This window comes from Triturus cristatus, chromosome 5_2 (assembly GCF_964204655.1).
Source record: "Triturus cristatus chromosome 5_2, aTriCri1.1, whole genome shotgun sequence".
NCBI lineage: Eukaryota > Metazoa > Chordata > Amphibia > Caudata > Salamandridae > Triturus > Triturus cristatus.
This window is the reverse complement of record NC_140588.1, coordinates 884,187,240-884,209,308: the sequence shown is the minus strand read 5'-3', so window position 1 is coordinate 884,209,308 and position 22,069 is coordinate 884,187,240. Positions and strand designations below refer to the sequence as shown.

At 44.8% G+C, this 22,069-nt stretch overlaps 1 protein-coding gene across 1 annotated transcript; it reads right to left on the bottom strand.

Moving 5' to 3' along the window:
• Positions 1-16,695: 16,695 nt before the first annotated feature.
• On the bottom strand, positions 16,696-17,691 carry LOC146829359 (E3 SUMO-protein ligase KIAA1586-like). The gene has a single exon (XM_085606480.1). The coding sequence runs from the start codon at positions 17,689-17,691 to the stop codon at positions 16,696-16,698; it is 996 nt and encodes a 331-aa protein (XP_085462606.1).
• Positions 17,692-22,069: the final 4,378 nt, after the last annotated feature.

Below are 22,069 nucleotides of genomic sequence, written 5' to 3'. Positions count from 1 at the left end.
AAGTAGTGCTATACAACAAATGAAATGCATATGGGAGAGGGGTTACAGAGAGATGAAGCGCACTGTTGGGGGGTGGTAGTAATGGTATCTGCGGAGAAAGACGTCATTTGTGGGGCACCCCAAAAAAACGTTCACACTAGCGCTAAAGCCTGCCCTGTCATGGCCTTTCTGTTTTTATTTAATTAGCAAACAGGTCATTAGGGCAACTGTGGAACATATTTTAAAGTGCATGCTAATTATATTTACTGCTATATTCAATGTTTTAAGTTTGAAGGTGATTTTATTCATGTTTTTTACGGGAATAATGAAAGTGGAGCTGGATGGTGGCTGATATGGGCTGGGGCCCAAGGTCAGCTGTGACATAAGGTGCACAGGAGAGGGTTGGTAAAAAAGTGGATAATTGGGCCTGGAAGATCTTGTGTTGAAGCCAGCCTGCTGGAATTTGAGAGTTTGCACTTAGGTCCAGACATTGCTCTTACTTTCAAATAACTTTCCACATGCTCTCTATACACACAGAATCGATCTGTTATATCATGGTGACTGTTTGCAAGTAGATATGATGTAATCTAGGGTGTGTAGGCTACCACCAGAAGCGATAAATTGGGCCAATAGTGACCCATCCAAATGCACCCTTGGCCCACCCATATGAAAATGCCTGGAGCCCGGCCTGGCTAAGCCTCTCTTTCTCCACCTTGTAAAAGTCCCACGCTACGTCTGAGACAGCCATCCTAGACCACAATAAAGTCTCCTGGCAGCGGAATCCTGACCTTTTACTTGAGAAATTAACTTTCCTGCCTGGTTTGCCTGCTGAACAGACTCAAACCTACCCTGCTCAGCCTCACAACCCTCCTCATTAGCCATTATCCATCTCCTTTTACTTACATTGCAGTATGCACCTTGTCAAGAGCATACTCGGCATAAATACTTTGCTTTCATGCCACTAGTTAATTTTCCCTATACTCCTGCCTCCATCTCCTAAAGGGGGCACACTCTCCTTTGATACCCTTTCCTCCCAAACTTAACAATAGCCCACCTATTGGCAAAGTGTATGATGCAGTAGACAGGGCTTTAAGTGGGAAAAAAAACTGGGGGTGCTCTATAAGGGGCGTGGCAAATTTCTTAAAGGGGTGTGGCCTATCCAAGTAGGAGTGGTCTAAATCAAGATAACTAGCATTGTGTGCTTAAGAAAATCATGAAGTCGCATCCAGCAAAGGATAATAAAATAGGCAAAAAGGTATATTTATTAAGTATAAGCCATAAAATACCAAACACTTTAAAAAACATGTAAAAATTATTTCCATTACTTAGAAATCTATTGCTAGGTGGCAAGATGGCGACCTAGTGAAAGTCGGTTGAAGGTGACTCCCCGGGGGACGGCGTGACTCGGCTAAAAAAAGGATGTAAGGGACCTGAATGGCGTATCGACAAGCAAAGAATAATGTGGTAAAGGATCGTGTGGAGACGGAGCTGGCCTTACCAGGAATAAGGCGTGGGGCATCGGTGCTGGCAGAGATCGCGGAGCAGCTGATCGTTGGCTGCCGAGGTCTTGAGCGGGAACTGGCTCGGATTTTGAGGTGGAGCAACAGCTGCAGCGCAGCCTTTAGTGCAGGTATTATGGCTCCTAAGACGGGCGCAATCGGCCCCCCTGGAATCCCCGCAGCAGAAATCGGCGGACTCGGAGACGGTGCCTGTCCCTACAGCTCAAGGATGCCGGCAGTGTTCAGCCGGAGAATCCCCTAGACGGGAAGGGGAGGGGCGCGGGGGCGCAGCCCCAGCCGCCTCGGACCACTACTACAATCATCAATCTGTTCCGGGGTGCAGGAACTGGGTCAGCCTCCGGACTGCTAAGGGAACAACATGACAATATGGACCCGGTTAAGGGAGCTGCGCGGAACATAATCGGTAAGCCACCGCTGGGTCTTGGGGAAAATCCAGAACAGGGCGATACGGAGGCTACAAAGGCATCTGCACATGTACCTGGGGACAAGGGGGATATTGTGAGATAGACATCTCAAGAGGGGCAGACCCAAGTTGCGGAACCGGCTGTTCATGTGGTTGAAAGCTGGGGAGAGACAGGGTTAGGTAACATCTGTCAGAATGTCATCTCGCCGGGGGGGAGTGGGGACCTTACAGGAGGAAGGACCCGAGCAGCACCTTAGTGCACAGAAGTCAAAGGGGAAGGTGAGAGAACGTATAGGGCCCTTAAAGTCTCACACGATATTGCAAGCTGGTAGGGAGAGGGACAATGATTCTGAAGCTAATTGACTTCTATTCCCTCTCAGACGCCACCTGGTTTGGTTTGGGATCAGAATACGGGTCCAATACAGAATTGAGTGAGGAAGGGAGCATATCTGGCACTGATGATCGAGGCCGGGAAAGAATTACTTCTACTAGGAGAATGCTCCCCCGAGCTGGGATAATCTGGGATGGGATAATCTGGGACGGGACTACTCTACGGGAGATCAATTGGTTGGGATTCGTAACCAGCCTGACTCGTGAGAGGCGGCAGTGGGGTCCCCCACACTCTCCCCCACCTTAGAATCTGTATTGCAGTGTGTAATGGCACATAGGGAAGAAGCCCGGCTGGAAAGTAAACGCTCTCAAAATGCCACTCAGAAACTCCAGGGCGCCGTAAGAAAAATTGTCAAAACCTGCAATAATATAAGTGACTGGATGACGGAGCTAGAAACAAGGACGGCGGCATTGGAAGTGGACACAGCAGGCTCAAAACGGCAAGTCATAGCACATGAGGATCAACTCACGGACATCCAGTGGAAACTGGAAGAAGGCAAAATCCGTCAAAGAAGGAACAACCTACGCTTTCTTGGTATTCTGGAGGGGAAGGAGGGGCCTGATGCATGCCTCTTTATGGTTCAGCTCCTGGAGAAATCCTTCCCAGAGCTGGTAGGATGGAACTGGGCACAGGAGATACAAAGGGCACACCGAGTCGCGTTCAATATTCGACAGCCAGCGTGCCCAGATGCCAAACCTCGGGCACTCCTGGTGTATTTTGGCAATTTTTTGCTGAGACAAAACATGTTTGAGAAGGCAAGACCCGAAGCACAGCGGGTAGCAGAAGGATTTACATTCTTTACTAGGCCAGACTTTTGCCACACTACGGTGGAACGAAGATGGCGTCTGCGGCAAATGATCACCCAGTTCCAGGAGAAGGAAGCGCAGTCTTTCCTCCTCAGCCCGGCTCGGCTGAAAGTAATTTGGAAAGATCAAACTCGATTTTTTACATCAGAAAAAAATGTCAAGGAGTTCTTTAGCACTCGGGAGAGATGACCTTTTTCTTCTTAATATTCCTGGAAAGTAGGACTACCAGGCCAGCCTAGAGCTACAGTACATGTGCGCGGGCATAGCCAATAGGTCTCGCTTTTGCGACCTTATAAGTGTATAGTTATGCAACTGTTGCATGGCTAAACACTTATAAGGTCCCAAAGGCGAGACCTATTGGCTATGCCAATGCTTGTTTTAATATACTTAACTGTCTCTGGTTATATGGGTCCAGAGATGTCACATAGGAGATATCTAGTCACAAATAGTATTAATATGTCACCTCACGGGAGAGAGCCACCACTCATCACACACAGACCTAGGAGGCTCTGTTGCCATACATAGCAGGGAGGGGGGTGGGGAGCAGGGGTGGAGGGGGGTGAGGGGAGATGGGGAGGTGGGGGAGGGGGGTAAAATCCAGGAAAGCAATGAATGGGGGCAGGAAAATAGATGCACCAGGAGCAGTACTAGTACTAGAAGCAGTTTAAGGAAATGGTTTAAAGGGCAATATAGGCACCAAGGAAGTCGCAAGTATGGGTAGGCTGACTATTTGCACAATCAACATTGGCGGGCTGAATGATAGGGGCAAAAGAAGCAGGGCTGGGGAGGTGTTGCGAACACTAGGGGCTGACATTATCTGTCAGCAAGAGACTCATACCCCTTGGCAGAAAAGAGGGCTGAATTTTATTCCAGGGTATTCCCAGATTATTTGTTTATCTCCGTCCACCAATACTAGAGGTGTGGCTATCCATGTTTAAACCGGATCTTACCCATTAAGCAAGTTAAGTCGGATAAATGGGGTCGGTGGGCCATTGCCTTTATTCCAAATCATTTTACCATTTGTATAATATATGTCTCAAATCTTGACGATGCGGATTTATTCTTAGAGCTGGAGGTCGAACTGGCTTCCTGGTCAACGCCCTTAATTATCTGCGGGGACTTCAATATTCACTTAGATACAGGTGACTCTGACAGGGGAGGATATATGGAGAGGAAACCTCAAGTTTGTAAAGCCTTAAAGGCATTTATGACCAGCCACAGGATGGTAGATATATGGTCATGTAAAAAAGTAGGGGATCCAGGGTTTACTTATTTTTTGTGTTCCCATAGAAAATTTGTCAGACTAGATTATTTTTTTGCTTCAGCCTCTCTCCTTGAGGGAGCACAGATTAAGAGACTCCCTAAGGTCTTGTCTGACCATAACCCACTGGTGATGAATATCGAGGTCCCGGCGTATGCAAAGGTATATACAAAGTGGACTTTTGATAAAAAACTGCTAGTTACGGAAGGGTTCACAGACCATATTAGGGGGTGGACGCGACAGTTTTTTGATATAAATAGATATAGTACATCAAGAGAAACCGTCTGGGACACATTCAAAGCAGGGCTTAGGGGAGAAATAACAAGCTTTGCTGCATTTTATAGGAAACAACAGAGGGATGAAATACATGCACTCACAGAGGAGCTGAGTCTTTATGAGAAACAACATATGGTACATATAGGTCAAAAACAGACAGATCTGCAAACATACTTAGAGCAAAAAGTAATTCGGACTAAGGCTAGAGTTAATGGTATTTTTAATAAAAAAGTGGCCGAAATATTTCAAACGGATACACGGGACAATTATGAATATGGGGAGATGACGGGGAAACGTTTGGCATTACGATTGAAACAAAGGGCAGCAGCAAACAATATCTTAAAATTAAGAGGGAAGGAAGGCAAGGTAGATACGGATCTTCAAGGTATATTAGAAATACTTACAGATTTTTATCAAGATCTGTATCGCTCTAGGGACCCAGCTCCAATGACAATAGATGCAGTAGTAGGAAGTATGCCCCTTCAGCTGTTGGAGCTTGAAGAAGATATCTCTCTGAACGAAGTTCTCAAGGCATTACAGACGATGGCTTTGGGCAAGGCATTGGGTCCTGGCGGAATCCCGATTGAGATATATAAAGCTCTACAGACAGAACTGGCCCCTCTACTGCTAGATTTGTTTTTATCTGTACAACAGAAGGGGATCCCGCCCCAATCTTGGCAGGAGACCAATATAGTGATCTTTTTGAAGAAGGGGAAGAAGCCTGAGGATCCTGCCGCATATAGACCGATATCATTAATTAACACCGATGAGAAATTATACTCTAAAATTCTGGGCCTAAGACTTTCTAAGATAATTGGGTCCCTAGTGAGCCCATGGCAACATGGCTTCATTCCAGGCAGAGGAACAACGGTTCATGTCCGAAGGGTAATTTCATTATTCGATATAGCCGAAGTCACAGGTACACAGATGTCTTTGATATTGTTGGATGCGCAAAAAGCATTTGATCAAGTAGAATGGGTATACTTGTGGCAAAATGTAAGATCTAAAGGCTTTGGCACATGAATTTTAACCGCCATTCAAGCTATGTATGTTGAAGCTCACGCAAAAATACAGTTAATGGGGAAAGAGTCGGGTAGGATTAAGATCACTCGGGATACGAGGCCGAAACTATTTGCGCTCTATATAGACCCCTTAGTTAGATCTCTGTTGAACGACCGTGTAATTAAACCGATTGAGTCCAGAGCTATAACACTATGATGTTAGCCTATGCTGATGACTACGCGGTTGTTACCCCTGATTCACAAGGGCAATAGCTAGGATCGAAATGCTGGCTTCAGAATTCGGAAAACAGTCAGGATATAGTTTCAATACTGACAAAACACAAATTGTTTGTACTAGGACCATGCAATTTCAGGATCCCCGAAGGATGGAGTCAGCCACATATTTAGGTATAACTATTACAGCGGAAGTGGGGACGACATTGAAATAAACTCTGCTCCTCTCTTTAAAAAAATGGGGGGGAATTGAAGAGACTGGATAATTTACATCTATCCATTATTGGAAGAGCTAATGACGATGTTTCCTAAGTTGTTCTATCTACCTACCTATATACCTTTGGAACCTCCAAACTCGGTATTTAAAAAGGCAGATGAGTTGTTTTCTCAGTTTATATGGGGTTACAAGAAGTTCAGGAGATCGTTTATATTAATGACCTTACCACAATATCGAGGGGTGTTGGCAGTCCCTAATCTTCTATATTATTTTTGGGCTGTAATGCTGCAACACATGATTATATTATTTAGGCCAAAAGTTCGGGATCAGGCTACTGTAGTGGATTTGGACACTGAGACCCCGCCATCTATCTCTGAATTGGCAGTTGGCAAGTTAGCACCAGGGTTAGTTTTGAGGCAGCTGGATGGTAGTTACTACAAAAAAACACGTTTTAAGAATTTAAGAGCAGCCTGGAACGTTTGGCGGAAGGTCAGCAAAACTTTGAAAATACCCAGATTCCAGAGATATGTGTCGTTATGACGCTCCTCAGCCTTCACGACCCCATTTTCTGATATTATGAGTAGAAGTTGGGAAAAGGCAGGAATTAAAAATATAGGAGATATTACTGATCTGAACGGGGTCGTCTCGTTCAATGAACTCCAGGAACGATACGGGCTAGACTCTAACACATTTTTAAAATATTTACAACTAAGGCAGATAATAAAAACTGTGGTTTTACAACCTATTAATCTTGTCCGTATCCCGCTTTTAGACTACCTAACGAAAAAAGAGCCTCGAGTTAAGGATTTATACACAATACTGATGGAGGCTATTCCGGACGATATCGCTAGAGCAGAAAGCGGGTGGGCGAGTAAACTGGGTCATTTTGATGTAGACATCTGTAAAGCATGAGAACTTTCTAAAAAAATATTCTTATCGGCTAATCTCAAAGCCCAAACTTTCAAAACGATTTTCAGACTCTATTTTACGCCGGTCAAACTTGGGCATGGGGGAAAGGGACAACAACAAATGCCCAAGGTGTGGTCTGGGCCCGGCTGATATAGTTCACATGTTTTCTGATTGCTGTAAATTGGATGCATTGAAGGAAGGTATTGAACTGTTCTTATGTCAAAATCTGGGGCGGGATGTTTCTTTGACTACTACTATGCTGCTATTTGGATGTGATGAAAGTTTACAGTTAGAACGGTCCCAAGCCTATCTTTGCTTTATGGTTATAGCTATTTATCGTTTAATGATAGCTTCTTAGTGGAAGGATGAAGATCCTCCAACCTATCAGGCATGGTATGCCAGACTTTTTCATATATTTAATTTGAAGATGGCATTGTACAAATGTAAAGGTAGAAGGGGGAAGGCAAGGGGTCGTCGGATCTGGGGGCCTCTGATGGATCAGTAGCTGAAATAGGAAGACTTCTGTTTATATATGTCATGATTTTGTCTTTTTCGTAAATTTGTATATAAGTGCTATTCTGGTACATAGTTTGTTCTTGGTTGATCTATTTAGGATCAGTATGTTTCACAGAAAAGAATGTAATCATTGCTTCCTGGCAAAATAAATAAAAAAAAATCTATTGCAGGATTTCCCAAATCCCTTGAAGATATTCACTGTGTCTATTTTGCTGGGGTTTCTCACAACAATTTTCTTCAGCAGACCTTCTACCTTTTGCCAGACAACTCTTTACATACAGCTTTGCGTCAAATGTTTCAAATGGAGGCCCATTGAGTTTTACCCATAAGCATGAAGAAATGATCTCTACAAGAAGAGAGGCCCTTGTTGGACAAGCAATTACGCTGAAACCTCTCTCGCAATCCACATTACTTGCTGGCAGGGTTTCCATGCAAACTACTTACTTTTTTAATGCTTCAGGGGTTTTCTTTCCACCAAAATCTTTGAAAAGTCTAAAAGCTTGGATAGTATCTCTTGCTGGCAGCTGAAACCCTGAACACAGTGTCTGGATATCTGTTTCACCATAAAGAATGCATTCATCACCAGAAGGCAAGTTGCCTGCATCTAGCACACTAAAGCAGGCTAAAAGTTCTTTCTCAGAATCCGGGGCACATCGTTTATTGATATTTACAGACAGACTTTGGTCAAACTGATTTTGATTAAGGGCAACAGATTTACTTCTACCATGGAAAAGAGGAACATTCTTGAATTTTCCCTCGTCAACTGCTCTCTGAGCCTCAGAAGCAAACTCCCCTGGTGAGTTCTTCATTGCTCTAAATATACGTACTTGACTAACCAAAAGTCTTTGGGCATTAACAATTGTAATGTCCCTCCTCTGTAAGGAGAGTGTGTCACGGGGCGGCGTCCAGTGCACTTGAAGTAGAGAATGTAGGAATGTTAGTGATCCAGTGTTAGTGTTAGTGATCCAGATTTATTATACCACAAGAGAAGGGAAGGTAGTTTTAATGTCCCGAAATTAGGAAGGGCTGGCACTTGTGATGCAGTTGTTCCAGCGTGGGTCGTTCTTCTTTGGTCCCGAGGGAACACCAGGTTTCTTCACCGGTTGGGACTCAGGGGGCCGACATCATATAAACAAAAAGAAAAGAAGTCTCTTTAGTCACAGGGACACTTTAAGGAGTGCGGGGTCGGGTTGTGAAGGACACCGTAGCACGGAAGTTGGTGCACGAGTGAGAGTAGAGCCACCACCGTTAATTAGCTTTCAGCGTAGCAACCGTAGATGAACCGTCTACTAGTTACCTGAAGGCGTCCCCTTCTTTTATGAACACCCGCCGCCCTGATCCCAGGATTCGTTCTCGTACCTGTTGAAGCCAGGAACCTCCGGGTCCCTGGCAGGGCGCTGCGTGTTTCCGGCCTCGTGGCTCGTCTGTTGCTCCTTCTCTGCTTTCTCCAGTCAGCGCGGTCTCGTCCTCCTCCTTTCGCTCGTCTCCCGCTTGCTCCTTCCTTTCTCCTCGCGTCCACGGCTCTCCCTCGGCTTCCGGGTCTGCTCCTTTTCCCGCTGCCTCCGCCAATCCACATCGACGTCGTCATAGGGGGCGTGTCCTTCGCCCGACAAGGAGGCAGTGTCCTGAAAGGGCCAGCGCTGAAAATCGGCTCCCATCGGAAATGGCGAGGGTCCTGTCCCGGCCACCGGGGCCTGTGGGTCAGAAGAGGGAGGTGACAAGGGTGAGTCTGGGGTCTTTGGTCGAGGGACAGGCCGCACCTCCCGACACACCCCTCCCCATGAATGGTCCCGATCGGGGACCGAGTGCACACGGGAGAGGAAGTCAGCATTGGAGTTGTCCGAACCTCTCCGGTGCAATATGTCAAACACAAAAGGCTGGAGGGATAAAAACCACCGCATAACGCGAGGGTTGTTAGACTTGTTGCGGCACATCCTCACGAGGGGGGCGTGGTCCGTATAGAGCCGAAAGCGTCGGCCCTCCAGGTAATAACGCAGTTTCTCCACCGCCCACTTCACGGCCAAGCATTCTTTCTCTATGACAGGGTAGTGGCGTTCTCGGGGAAAGAGCTTTCTGCTGATAAACAAGATGGGCCTCTCAATCCCATCCTCCGATACTTGAGAGAGTACGGCCCAAATGCCGGACTCAGAGGCCTCAGTCTGCAGTAGGAAGGGAAGTCAAAATCCCGAGAGGCCAGCACCGGTCTGCTAGTGATAGCTTGTTTTAATCGAGCAACAGCCTCAAGAACTCGGGGGGTTGGTTGCCGTACTGTCCTGTCTGACGTGGATTTCTTTAGCAGTTCGGTCAAAGGGGCTGCAATTTCTGAGTATTGGGGTATAAACCGTCTATAATATCCCAAGAGGCCCAGAAAGGCTCGGACCGCCCTTTTGGTGGTAGGGACTGGGGCCTCCGTGATGGCTCTAATCTTTTCCTTTTGAGGTTCAATGCAACCCTTTCCCAGAAGGTATCCAAGATAACGTACTTGGTGGAAATCCGCAAAGGATTTCCTGGCATTGATATGGAGCCCTGCGGTTTGTAGCTCTTGTAATACCCGCCGGCAATGATCAAGATGAGAAGTCCAGGACGGACTGAAGATCACTATGTCATCAAGATAGGCCGAGGAGTACTCCAGATGGGACCTAAGAATAACATTCATTAAACGCTGAAAGGTTGTGGGAGCCCCGTGTAAGCCAAAGGGAAGTACGGTAAATTCGAAGAGACCCTCCGGGGTTGAAAAAGCTGTTTTCTTCTGATCGATGACATGCAGGGGCACCTGCCAATACCCCTTGGTTAAGTCAAAGGTGGTTATGTACTTAGCTTTTCCTAACCTTTCTATCAATTCATCAACCCGCGGGAGGGGATATGCTTCAAGGGAGGAGATAGCGTTAATTTTCCTGAAATCAATACAAAACCTGATGGACCCATCAGGTTTGGGTACTAGAACTATAGGGGACGACCAGTCACTTGTTGAGGGCCTAATCACAACCATTTGTAGCATTTTATGTACTTCTGTTGACACGGCCGCTAGTCTGGCCTCAGGGATTCGATAAGGTTTCTGTTTTATCGGATCGTGGTGGCGAATGTTTATGTGATGCTCCACCAGGGTAGTTTTACCCGGGACGTCGGAGAACAAATCCTGAAAGGAACAGAAGAGCTCCAGCAGTTCCTTGGTTTGGGTGACAGCCAGCTCGGGGTTTACGGTTAAGTTCTCAAGGGTGCATGGGTTTGTTTGTTTCGGCTGGGATAAGTGTATGCTTTTTGGGGGAGGTCCTAACCACTTCTTTAATAGATTTATGTGATAGGTTTGGGTTGTTCGGGGGGTCATTTGTAGCCGATAGGTGGTGTTCCCTATCGTCTCTATCACCCTGTATGGACCCTTCCACTCCCTTTTTATCTTATTAACGCTTTGTGGAAGCATTACCAGGACCCAGTCATCTACGCGTAGAGTACGTAGTTTAGTACCCTTGTCATAGTGTTTCTTTTGTTTTACTTGGGCCTTTTCCAGATTACGTTGGGCCAAATCACGAAGTTTACCCAGGGTGGATCGTAAATGTAGGGCATACTCCAGGAGAGTCTGGGTGTTATCCTCCTCGGCTTCCCAGGTCTCCTTTGTCATTTCTAGCAGTGTACGAGGCCGCCTGCCGTATAGAAGTTCAAACGAGGAACAGCCCAGACTGCTCTGTACCTGCCCTCGAATGACAAAGAGAGCCAGAGGCAGAAGATGATCCCAAGACTTTCCTTCGCTTTCCAGCATTTTTCGTAAGGTTATTTTCAGGTTTCCGTTATACCTTTCCACTAACCCATCGTTCTGGGGATGGTATACAGCAGTTTTAAGGCGTTTTATGTTCATAAGGCTACACACTTGGGTCATAAGTTTTGATACGAAGGGAGTTCCCTGATCCGTGAGTATTTGTAAAGGGAATCCCACCCTGGAGAAATACTCCAACAGTCTATCTGCGATGCAGGCAGTCGTAATACTCCGAAGGGGGGAAGGCCTCGGGGAACCTGGTACAATAGTCAACTAAGACTAGCACATACTGATATCCCTTGGAAGAGCGAGGTAAGGGTCCAATGATATCCATACCCACCCGTTCAAAGGGTTGACCCACGATGGGTAGGGGTTGGAGCGGCACTCGCGAGGGTTGATAAGGATTCTTGAGTTGACAGATCGGACATGTCTGACAATAGGACTTAATATCCGCATGGAGACCGGGCTAATAGAAGCCCCTCAATATGTTCTCGGTGGTTTTGTGGGCCCCCATGTGTCCGGCTAACAGATGGCTGTGCGCAAAGAATAGTACATGTTCCCTAAAAGCCTTAGGGACGAGGAGTCGGGAGGAGGCGTTTACACTAGGTATGCGATATAACAGACCCTTTTGGATGGTAAAGGAGGGGTACGTAGCGTTCCCTTTTTTTGGTTGATTTCTGGCCTCTTTCCATGCATGAACGAGCGTGCTATCATTGGTCTGAGCCTAGTGAAAGTTTTTGTCAATTGTCCAAGGTTCCTGTACCAGAAGGGCCGGAACCGCTTTAGGAGGGGGTTGGGTGGTCCCCCAGAAGAGTGACAGGAAATCAGGGTTGTCTGTACCCAGGATAAGATCTTCTGGTAAAGTGTCCAAAAGACCTACCGTAACATAGATAGCACCTGGTTTCCCCGGACAGGAAAGGGGAACCCTAGTGGTGGGATAGAGGCGTACATCTCCGTGTATACATCTGATAGCTACTTGCCCCCCAGGAATCCTCTGCTTTGTAGACACAAAACAACTTTTGATCATAGACTGTCTACAGCCTGAATCCAGTAATGCCGATACTGTGACTGTGTTTACCCTGAGACTTACGTAATATGCGGCTCCCATCTCGGTGGAATAGAGCATGTTGCGGGGCCCGTAGCTGACATCCATGGGCTCATCTATTTTTCTTCGGGGGCAAACCCGGGCAATGTGACCCCATTCCCCACAGTCAAAGCACTGGGGTTGTCTAGGGCTAAGGGGTTCTGTCCGTACATTTTTGACTTTTTCCGGTTCTTTGATGGGACGAAGATGTCTCCTTGGTAGGGTGGAGGGACGTAGGCCTTTTTCTGGTTCCCATACCAAGGGGCGAGGTTGCGCTCGGGCATACGAGGTGGCCATTTCTACCGCCTTGTCAATAGTTAAACCCGCATGTTGTTTTAGCCAGCGTTGCGTGGCAAAGGGCAATGCTTCTAGGATTTGCTCCAGTATGACGGCATTCATTATATCGGCTTTTGACATTTCATTGGGACGTAACCATTTCTCTGCGGCCATCTTAAGTTTGATGAAGAGAGTCTTGGGGGTATCCCCGGTAGCGCCTTTCTCTCGACGGAAGCGCAGCCTATAGGCTTCGGCATCCATACCTAGATGCTCCAGAATCACCGCCTTGATGTCATCGTATGGGATTCCGCCCCCAGCATTCGCCAGCTGATATGCTGCTTGTGCCTCTCCTGACAACAGTGGGGCTAAGAAGTAGGGCCATTTTTCTGCCGGCCAACCTGCGGCTCTTGCCGCTTGTTCAAAATGAATCAAGAAGGCGTTGGGGTCCTCGCCAGGGATATATTTTTGCAGGGAGATGGTGGGGAAAGCACTGGAGGAACGGACAGTTCCATGAGTGACAGGAGTGGAAGGAATCTCGTCGACTACGCGGGTCAGGGCATCAAGTTGGGCCTTTATTTGGTCTTTAAATGTGTCCCTGTCGGCCTGGGCACTGGTGAGCTGTCTCTCGACATCCCATTACAACTTTCGCTGCCCCTCTACCAAGTGCTGGATAAGCGCTTCCATCAGGAAACCGGTTCCTGCGCTTTATGCCCGCATTCTCCACCATATGTCACGGGGCGGCGTCCAGTGCACTTGAAGTAGAGACCAGAGACTAAGGAATGTTAGTGATCCAGATTTATTATACCACAAGAGAAGGGAAGGTAGTTTTAATGTCCCGAAATTAGGAAGGGCTGGCACTTGTGATGCAGTTGTTCCAGCGTGGGTCGTTCTTCTTTGGTCCCGAGGGAACACCAGGTTTCTTCACCGGTTGGGACTCAGGGGGCCGACATCATATAAACAAAAAGAAAAGAAGTCTCTTTAGTCACAAGGACACTTTAAGGAGTGCGGGGTCGGGTTGTGAAGGACACCGTAGCACGAGTGAGAGTAGAGCCACCACCGTTAATTAGCTATCAGCGTAGCAACCGTAGATGAACCGTCTACTAGTTACCGGAAGGCGTCCCCTTCTTTTATGAACACCCGCCGCCCTGATCCCAGGATTCGTTCTCGTACCTGTTGAAGCCAGGAACCTCCGGGTCCCTGGCAGGGCGCTGCGTGTTTCCGGCCTCGTGGCTCGTCTGTTGCTCCTTCTCTGCTTTCGCCAGTCAGCGCGGTCTCGTCCTCCTCCTTTCGCTCGTCTCCCGCTTGCTCCGTCCTTTCTCCTCGCGGGTGGTCAGCCAAAATATCGAGTTTTTGATATCGACCTACAATAATATCGAGTTTTTAATATCGTAGGGACAGAATATTGAAGTCAAGAATATCGATGGACAGAATATCGACCCCAAGGTAAGTAATATCGAAGTAAATAATATCAAAGTAATTAATATTGATGTAAGTAATATCGTAAGCAAAAATATCTATATCAATAATATCGATATTTTTGTAGTGTAATGTATTTTAATATGTATTTTATTTGTATGTTAAAGATTATTGTAATGTATTTTAATACATTTAAAAATAAATGTTTAGAGATTAATAATTATTTTTAAGTAAATTTAGCATTTTAGTATCAGAGCGGGTTGTGGGTTTATAGGGGAATAGGGTGGGAAGTAATTTAATTATAATTAATGAATTAATATGTATTGTTTAATTGGTATTTATGATTAATTAATCGTTAAATAATTATTAATTGTAAATTAATTTTATTAATTGGTTAATTATATTAGTTATAATTACTTTATTATTAATATGTATTTATTGTCATTGTTAATTAACTAATTGTTAATTAATAATTAATTGGTGATTAATTTTTATTAAGTGATTAATTGATAATTAAATTAATTATGTGAATTTTTATGTGTATTGGGTTGTGGGTTTATAGGGGAATAGGGTGGGATGTAATTAAATTAAAATAATTAATGATATTGTTTTTTTATTTGTATTTATTATTAATTAATTGTTAATTAATTATTAATTGGTAGTTAATTGTTAATAGTTAGTTAAATATAGTAAATATAAATAATTTATTTTTTCATTTTATTTGTTGTTATTACTAATTAATGTATTGTTAATTAATAATTAATTGGTGATTAATTGTAATTTGGTAGTTAATATGTATTAACTAGTAAATTAATAACTATATTAATTATAAAGAATGTATTATTAATTGTAAATAATAGATACATTTATAGTTACATTTATTGTGTTTTTGTATGTGTAGTGTGTTGTGTGTTAAAGGGGGAATAGTGTGGGATGCAATTTAATGTTATTTATTTAAATATTTAGTTTAAATTATTGGTATTTAATAATAATTATTTTGTAAATTAATTATTAATATGCTATTTTTTAATAACAAATTATTTAATTGGTTATTATGTTCATAGAACCCCTATGCTATCCAGTGCTTTCCCAACTGTTTTACTATCTGGAGTGGGAATAGTAATTTTTACCCCTACGCTATCCAGCGCTTTCCCTACTGTTGCACTCTCTGGAGTTGGAATAGTAATTTTTACCCCTACGCTATCCAGCGCTTTCCCTACTGTTTCACTTACTGGAGTGGGAATAGTAATTTGTACCCCTACGCTATCCAGCGCTTTCCCTACTGTTGCACTCTCTAGAGTGGGAATAGTAATTTTTACCCCTACGCTATGCAATGCTTTTCCTACTGTTGCACTCACTGGAGTGGGAATAGTAATTTTTACTCCTAAGCTATCCAGCGCTTTCTCTACTGTTGCACTCTCTGGAGTTGGAATAGTTATTTTTTCCCTTACGCTATCCAACCCTTTCCCTACTGTTGCACTCTCTGGAGTTGGAATAGTAATTTTTACCCCTACGCTATCCAACGCTTTCCCTACTGTTGCACTCTTTGGAGTTGGAATAGTAATTTTGACACCAACGCTATCCAACACTTTCCCTACTGTTGCACTCTTTGGAGTTGGAATAGTAATTTTTACCCCTACGCTATCCAACGCTTTCCCTACTGTTGCACTCTCTGGAGTTGGAATAGTTATTTTTACCCCTACGCTATCCAACACTTTCCCTACTGTTACACTCCCTGTAGTGGAAATAGTAATTTTTAGCCCTACGCTATCCAACATTTTCCTTACTGTTGTTTTTGTTGGAGTTGGACTAGTAGTTTTATTCTCTCTGATATTTAATATGTTTTGTATTATTTTAGCTAATGTAATATATCATAAATAATAAAAAATATTCAAATTCAATTTCTTTATTTTTATTTGCTATATGTAATTATTTAATATTTATTAATGTAATTGTTTTATGTGTATAGATGTATTGGTAATTTTAAAAAACATTTAATAATTTATACGTTACTAAAATAATTATTAAAACTAATTACTAAGTAAGTATATATATTATATATTATATGTATCTGTTTAATTAATGTTTTATTAAATTATATATATTAATTATTAATTTTAAATATAATAAAATATATTTAATTATGTTTATTTTACATATATATTTAAAATAAAATAAAAACGATATTTTTACTAACGATATTTTTGACATCGATATTTAATTATCGATATTTTTGTACTTACCATGATGTAGATAGGATGTTGATATTCTTGACATTGATATTTTTGTTCCGATATTTTTGTAGGTCGATATTTTGACCTTCGATATTTAGTCAGTGATCCCTCCTCGCGTCCACGGCTCTCCCTCGGCTTCCGGGTCTGCTCCTTTTCCCGTCTGCCTCCGCCAATCCACATCGACGTCGTCATAGGGGGCGTGTCCTTCGCCCGACAAGGAGGCAGTGTCCTGAAAGGGCCAGCGCTGAAAATCGGCTCCCATCGGAAATGGCGAGGGTCCTGTCCCGGCCACTGGGGCCTGTGGGTCAGAAGAGGGAGGTGACAAGGGTGAGTCTGGGGTCTTTGGTCGAGGGACAGGCCGCACCTCCCGACAGAGTGATAAGTCTTTGAGCTCTTGAAGTGCATCACACATTACCCCCAAATCTCAGATAAAAGAATAGGATGTAAGCTTCTTCAAGAGACCTTCATACTTACTCCGGTCTCTTATGGGTCTGAATGGGTCTTTAGAAGCATTCTCAAAATGTTTGCACAAGGCAGAGAAGCAGTTCCAAACAGCTTTCACAGATCTGTAACTGGATGCTACCCATCTAGTATCAAGCATTTTCCCTATCTTCTGAAGCTGTACACATAGCTCGCTGGCGGCCAGATTTAGCTCTCTCTGGTGTTTTGATGACATGCTGTATGTGGCATACAATAAGTCCATGAAAATCTTGAAGTGATTGACCCCGGCAACCTCATCAACTGTATCTGCCACAGCAAGTTCTAGTCTGTGAGCCAAACAGTGCCATGTCAGTACAAGATTTGGAAATTCTGATTTCAGCAATGCTACTATTCCTCCTTTTTTACCAAACATTACTGCTGCTCCATCTGAACATACTGCGATCAAGATATCATGTAGCAGACTTTTTGTGAGTCCAACTTTTTCGAAGTAGCTTAGGAGAGCTGTCTTTACGCCAAGGGCATTTGTTTCTGCCTGCTCTAGAATGCCGAAATAGATGGTCACTGGGGTACTTTTATTTCCAAAAATGCCACGGAGGTAGATGATTAAGGGAGAAGCATTGCTAATGGAAGTGCTTTCATCAATTAATACTGTGATCTTTGGTTTCTGTTGCCTGATATAACAGACCAATCTTTGTTGCATTTCCAGTGCAATGTGTTTTATTATTTCAGTTGCAGTCACATTGCTGTGCAAAACACGGCCCATTGCACTGCCATTCTTTGCCTGAAGGAGAATTAGATCAGGGTGGTCAGTGAAAGGGCGATCGTTTTTTGCCAAGTAGTAGGCAGTGTCAAATACCCTGCATGTGCTCTCCATATGTTTTGCATTACATTTGTGTACTGTCCCCACCAATGTATTTTCCTGCTGAGCTGTAAGAATATCTGCAGCTGCCAAGTGACCAGCGCTCACCTTATGCTTCATAATCTTCTTCCTGGGCTGTTTCTGCCTGAAAGCTTTTCCGTCACCGGAAGGACCAACCTCGCCATCTGCCCACTCTTTTACTTATGCGCATGCCCTGGGTGTTATTGTGCACTGAAAGACCTGTTGATTTAGCCTGTTTGCAGGAAGCGCATCCAATATTGTCTGACTTAAGATACAACCATTTATTTTCTCTTGAAAGGAATACCACTGTTTAGTGTTCCAGCAGTCAGGGAGTTTGACGGTTTCTTTGTCTGGCACACGTTGAAGTCTTTGTAAAGGTGGACTGTCCTTGGCAGACTCTTGCTGAGTTTTACTAGCCTGATCACTAGTTGGTTGCACTGGACAAGACTCCCCTGTAACACGCTGGCGCTTCAGTGACGGTAGGAAGTCAATCATTGAAGACTGCATAGACTTGCGCTTCAGAGCAGAAGCAGATAATCCACTAGTAGCCATGGTAAAATTTAGAACTTCCTTCTTGAAGGCTGGACTGGTATATCTGAAAAAGAAAAGATAATCTTCCTCTGCTGATTTTCTCTGCTGATTTTGGTTTCCAGGTGATAAGGCCTTGCGTCACGCAACGAGAAAATTAAGCCTCTTATCTGCAACAAAAATTGAATAGTTTACTCCAGTGATCAACAATGTTTAATTGGAGTGCCATTTGCAGGCAGATGTTACTCTTCATTTTGTGCTGCTCCTGAAAGGATCTCTCATTGTGTAGTGGAACAAGAATAGACTACTGCATGGAATAAAGAATATCCTGAGGCACTGCCATCCTACTGCATCACTGCATTGAATAAAGAAATATTATTTTACATTCCCACCCTTCTGCTTCGCACAACTGCATAAAATAATGACTATCCCAGGGCACTTCCATCCTTCTGTTTCACTTCATAGAATATTAGCAAAAAATAAATATGGATAAATACAGACAAAAAATTGATTAAAATGGTGGCTTTTACACCACACATTTACTGCAAATTGTTGCAAAAGCGGGATCCAAATATAGCATTTTAAAGCACAAGTGTGATGAAAAATTACAAACATATCAAAAATGTGCCCAATCCTCTAACTGGTCTGCTTGCAAAATAACCCCCAAGCCAAGCACACACAGCCAATGGACCCAGGCCCTCTAAGTGTTTTCTACACAGTTGTCAGCCATTCTCAACAGCGTTGTTATATTTAGAAGGGGCACTGCCAACAGTACTTTGCAGGCTACTATATTTTAATGTGCCAGCACTTCTCATTTGCCCTCATTGTGGCCTAGTTTGCGACAGTACCGGACTCTTTTTTCGGTAACATCTGCATCCAAAGTCCCAAAATGTGTATTTTTACCAACTACAAAAAAATGATTGTATCCTCATGTAACGCAACTGGTGCTATTATGTAAAGCGCTCTGATACCCGATTCGGGTCAAGTTCGCACTATATAAAACACCGTTAAAAAAAACTAACAGTGTACTTAGGAGAGGATATTTACCAACAGTTATTAGGAGAAAATGTAAATTCAAGACTGGAGCAAACTTAACCATCACCAGAGAGAAATTCCACAGTAATCGGTGCAAATTTGCCCAAAGTTTGTTGAGCTGGCTTTAAGTGAGCACTTGCGGTCCATTCCTTCCCATTTTTCTTTAATTATTCTCTTATTACACACTTAAGGGAAACTGTCTAATTTCAAGTAAGTGTTTTTTGGTATCCCAGTGGTAACTAAGCAATTTCGCTGAGACTGCATAGTTAACAAAGGCACTTGATGCTGACTAATGGTTTCCTTTAAGATGTTTGATGTCATTTTTCAAAACATAAAATATGGTATAATTCAAGCATTCCACCCATCACTTTCCCTCACTGAGAAACCCAAGTGTAATGGATTTGTCAAATCACGAGTCGAAGCGAAGTTGCACATCAGCCCTATACCTGGTACCCATCTGTGTAGAGTGTCACACAGGACTTAATAACATCAGTGTTAGTAAACGTAGGAAGAGCAGAACAATGTGAAAGTAGATGAAAATGAAACTCAGAGGGGTCCTTGTGGGTCGGCTTTACTATTGACTTGAGATATCTACTTACTTCTGAATTGTGCCTGAACATTTTCAATATAGCCTCAATTTACATTACACAAGATCATATACATTTTTGGAGGGGCTGGGGGGCACAGTGAGATCTGGAGGTCCATTAGGATGTAGGGCAGAAAAACATCCCGACCACCATGGAAGCAGAAAACAACCGCCCGCCGGCCCCGTGGGGAATCCGGCGGCCAAATTAGCATTAACCACCAAAAAAAATGACCATAGCGGTACGAGGCCCAGAATAACCGCCCATAGCGGGCGGAGATGGCCAAAATCCATCCGCGGCAGTCGGAATCGTGTCGGAAAAACAACAACCCGCCGCAAGTATAGCGGAGATACCGCCCCGGAAATTAGTATATCCCCGACGGTCCCGCGGTACGTACCGCCGTCTCCGACCGCCGCGGTCGCACAATGGGATAAATGGGAGAGCCAGCGGACGAACCGTCAAAAATATGGCGGACGAAGCCAAGACCCCACAAGAAGGCCAAACAGTGCACACAGAAAACTAGACATGCCTCCCAAATACACAAAACAGACCCCAATGACACAACCACATGGCAAAACGAAAAATACAAATCCCAGGACTACACACCTGTCAGCAACACCCTAATTGGACACACCCACATAGCTGTGTATAAAACCAGCCCCTTCACTGACCACAATCCCTTGCAAAACTCCAGGAGCGAAGGGACACATACCCCAGCTGACAGGAGAGGCAAAGGACACAACATCACCAGCCACACCACACACAGCACCACCACCACCTCCAAACCAGCACAACTAATCCCCCTGCACAACACACACCATACACAGCACAACCACAACCACCACTCACACCCCTGTACCCACAATCACTTTGCACACCACACACCATGGCCACACAGACAATGCCCAAATTCACTGAGAGATAGTCAGAGTGAAACCACAGGGTCAATGCAGTAGGGACCACCCCAAGATCAAAAAAGGAGATCATGAAGCGGTGGTTTGACCTGAAGCAGGTGGTCAAGGAGAGGAGGAGCAACAACCTTGAGCTGGCTCGGAGGACTGGCGGTGGCCCTCCCATTCCACAAAAAACATTCACACAATGGGAGGAGAAGGTGCTTGCCATACTGCATCCAGAGAGTCTCACAGGAGTAGCCGGGGGAGTGGAGGCTGGTAAGTACAAACAAATGACTACCGCCACTCTGCTATGTACTGCCTTGCACAAATACAAAGCTACACCGCCTAGGACACACCATCCATCTGCACCACACACTCACAAAAACATGGCTCTAAGATCCAACATTCACCCACTCCCATTCACCACAAACATAGCTAACAACATAACCATGGGGCATGTGTACAGGCAGACAGCACTACAACAACCACCATGCCCCCTGTCCCACACCTGAGCAGGATGGATCCTTCCCCCCCCAGGAGCAGTTGGAAGCCGTTGCAGTACACCAAACAAACTTACAGGTAGGTAGCCATCTTCACAATGAGGGTGTCTGGGGGTGGGGGGCCTGCACCACTACTCCCACCATGCCCCCTGTCCCCCAGCCTAGCAAGATGGAGCCCTCCCCCACCTCACCCAGGAGCAGTTGGAAGCCATTGCAGTACAACAAACAAACTTACCGGTAGGTAGCCATCTTCACAATGAGGGTGTTTGTGTCAGGGAGGGCTGCACTACTACTCCCACCATGCCCCTGTCCCACACCTGAGCAGGATGGATCCCTCCCCCACCCAGGAGCAGTTGAAAGCCATTGCAGTACACCAAACAAACTTACAGGTAGGTAGCCATCTTCACAATGAGGGTGTTTGTGTCAGGGAGGGCTGCACTACTACTCCCACCATGCCCCTGTCCCACACCTGAGCAGGATGGATCCCTCCCCCACCCAGGAGCAGTTGAAAGCCATTGCAGTACACCAAACAAACTTACAGGTAGGTAGCCATCTTCACAATGAGGGTGGGGGGCCTGCACCACTACTCCCACCATGCCCCCTGTCCCACACCTGAGCAGGATGGATCCCTCCCCCACCCCACCCAGGAGCAGTTGGAAGCCATTGCAGTTAACCAAACAAACTTACAGGTAGGTAGCCAGTACGTGCACCCACCCATTTTCCCCAAATTAAATGGTGCCATATGACAACACCAGCCCTCACATTGCACAAAGAGCCATACCTACCCCATTGCCAAGCACAGTGGGCACACAGGTAAGCCAAGGAAACTGTCACAACCACCAAAGTGTGACACAGCAATGCACAAGTAGAAGAAAGCCTGGGCACATTCATGCACAGCAACTAGCTACATCTGCATCACCGTGGGGCAAGTGCAACA

Coding starts and splice junctions, on each gene's coding strand:
- LOC146829359 (XM_085606480.1), bottom strand. CDS start 17,691: ATGAAGCATAAGGTGAGCGCTGGTCACTTGGCAGCTGCAGATATTCTT.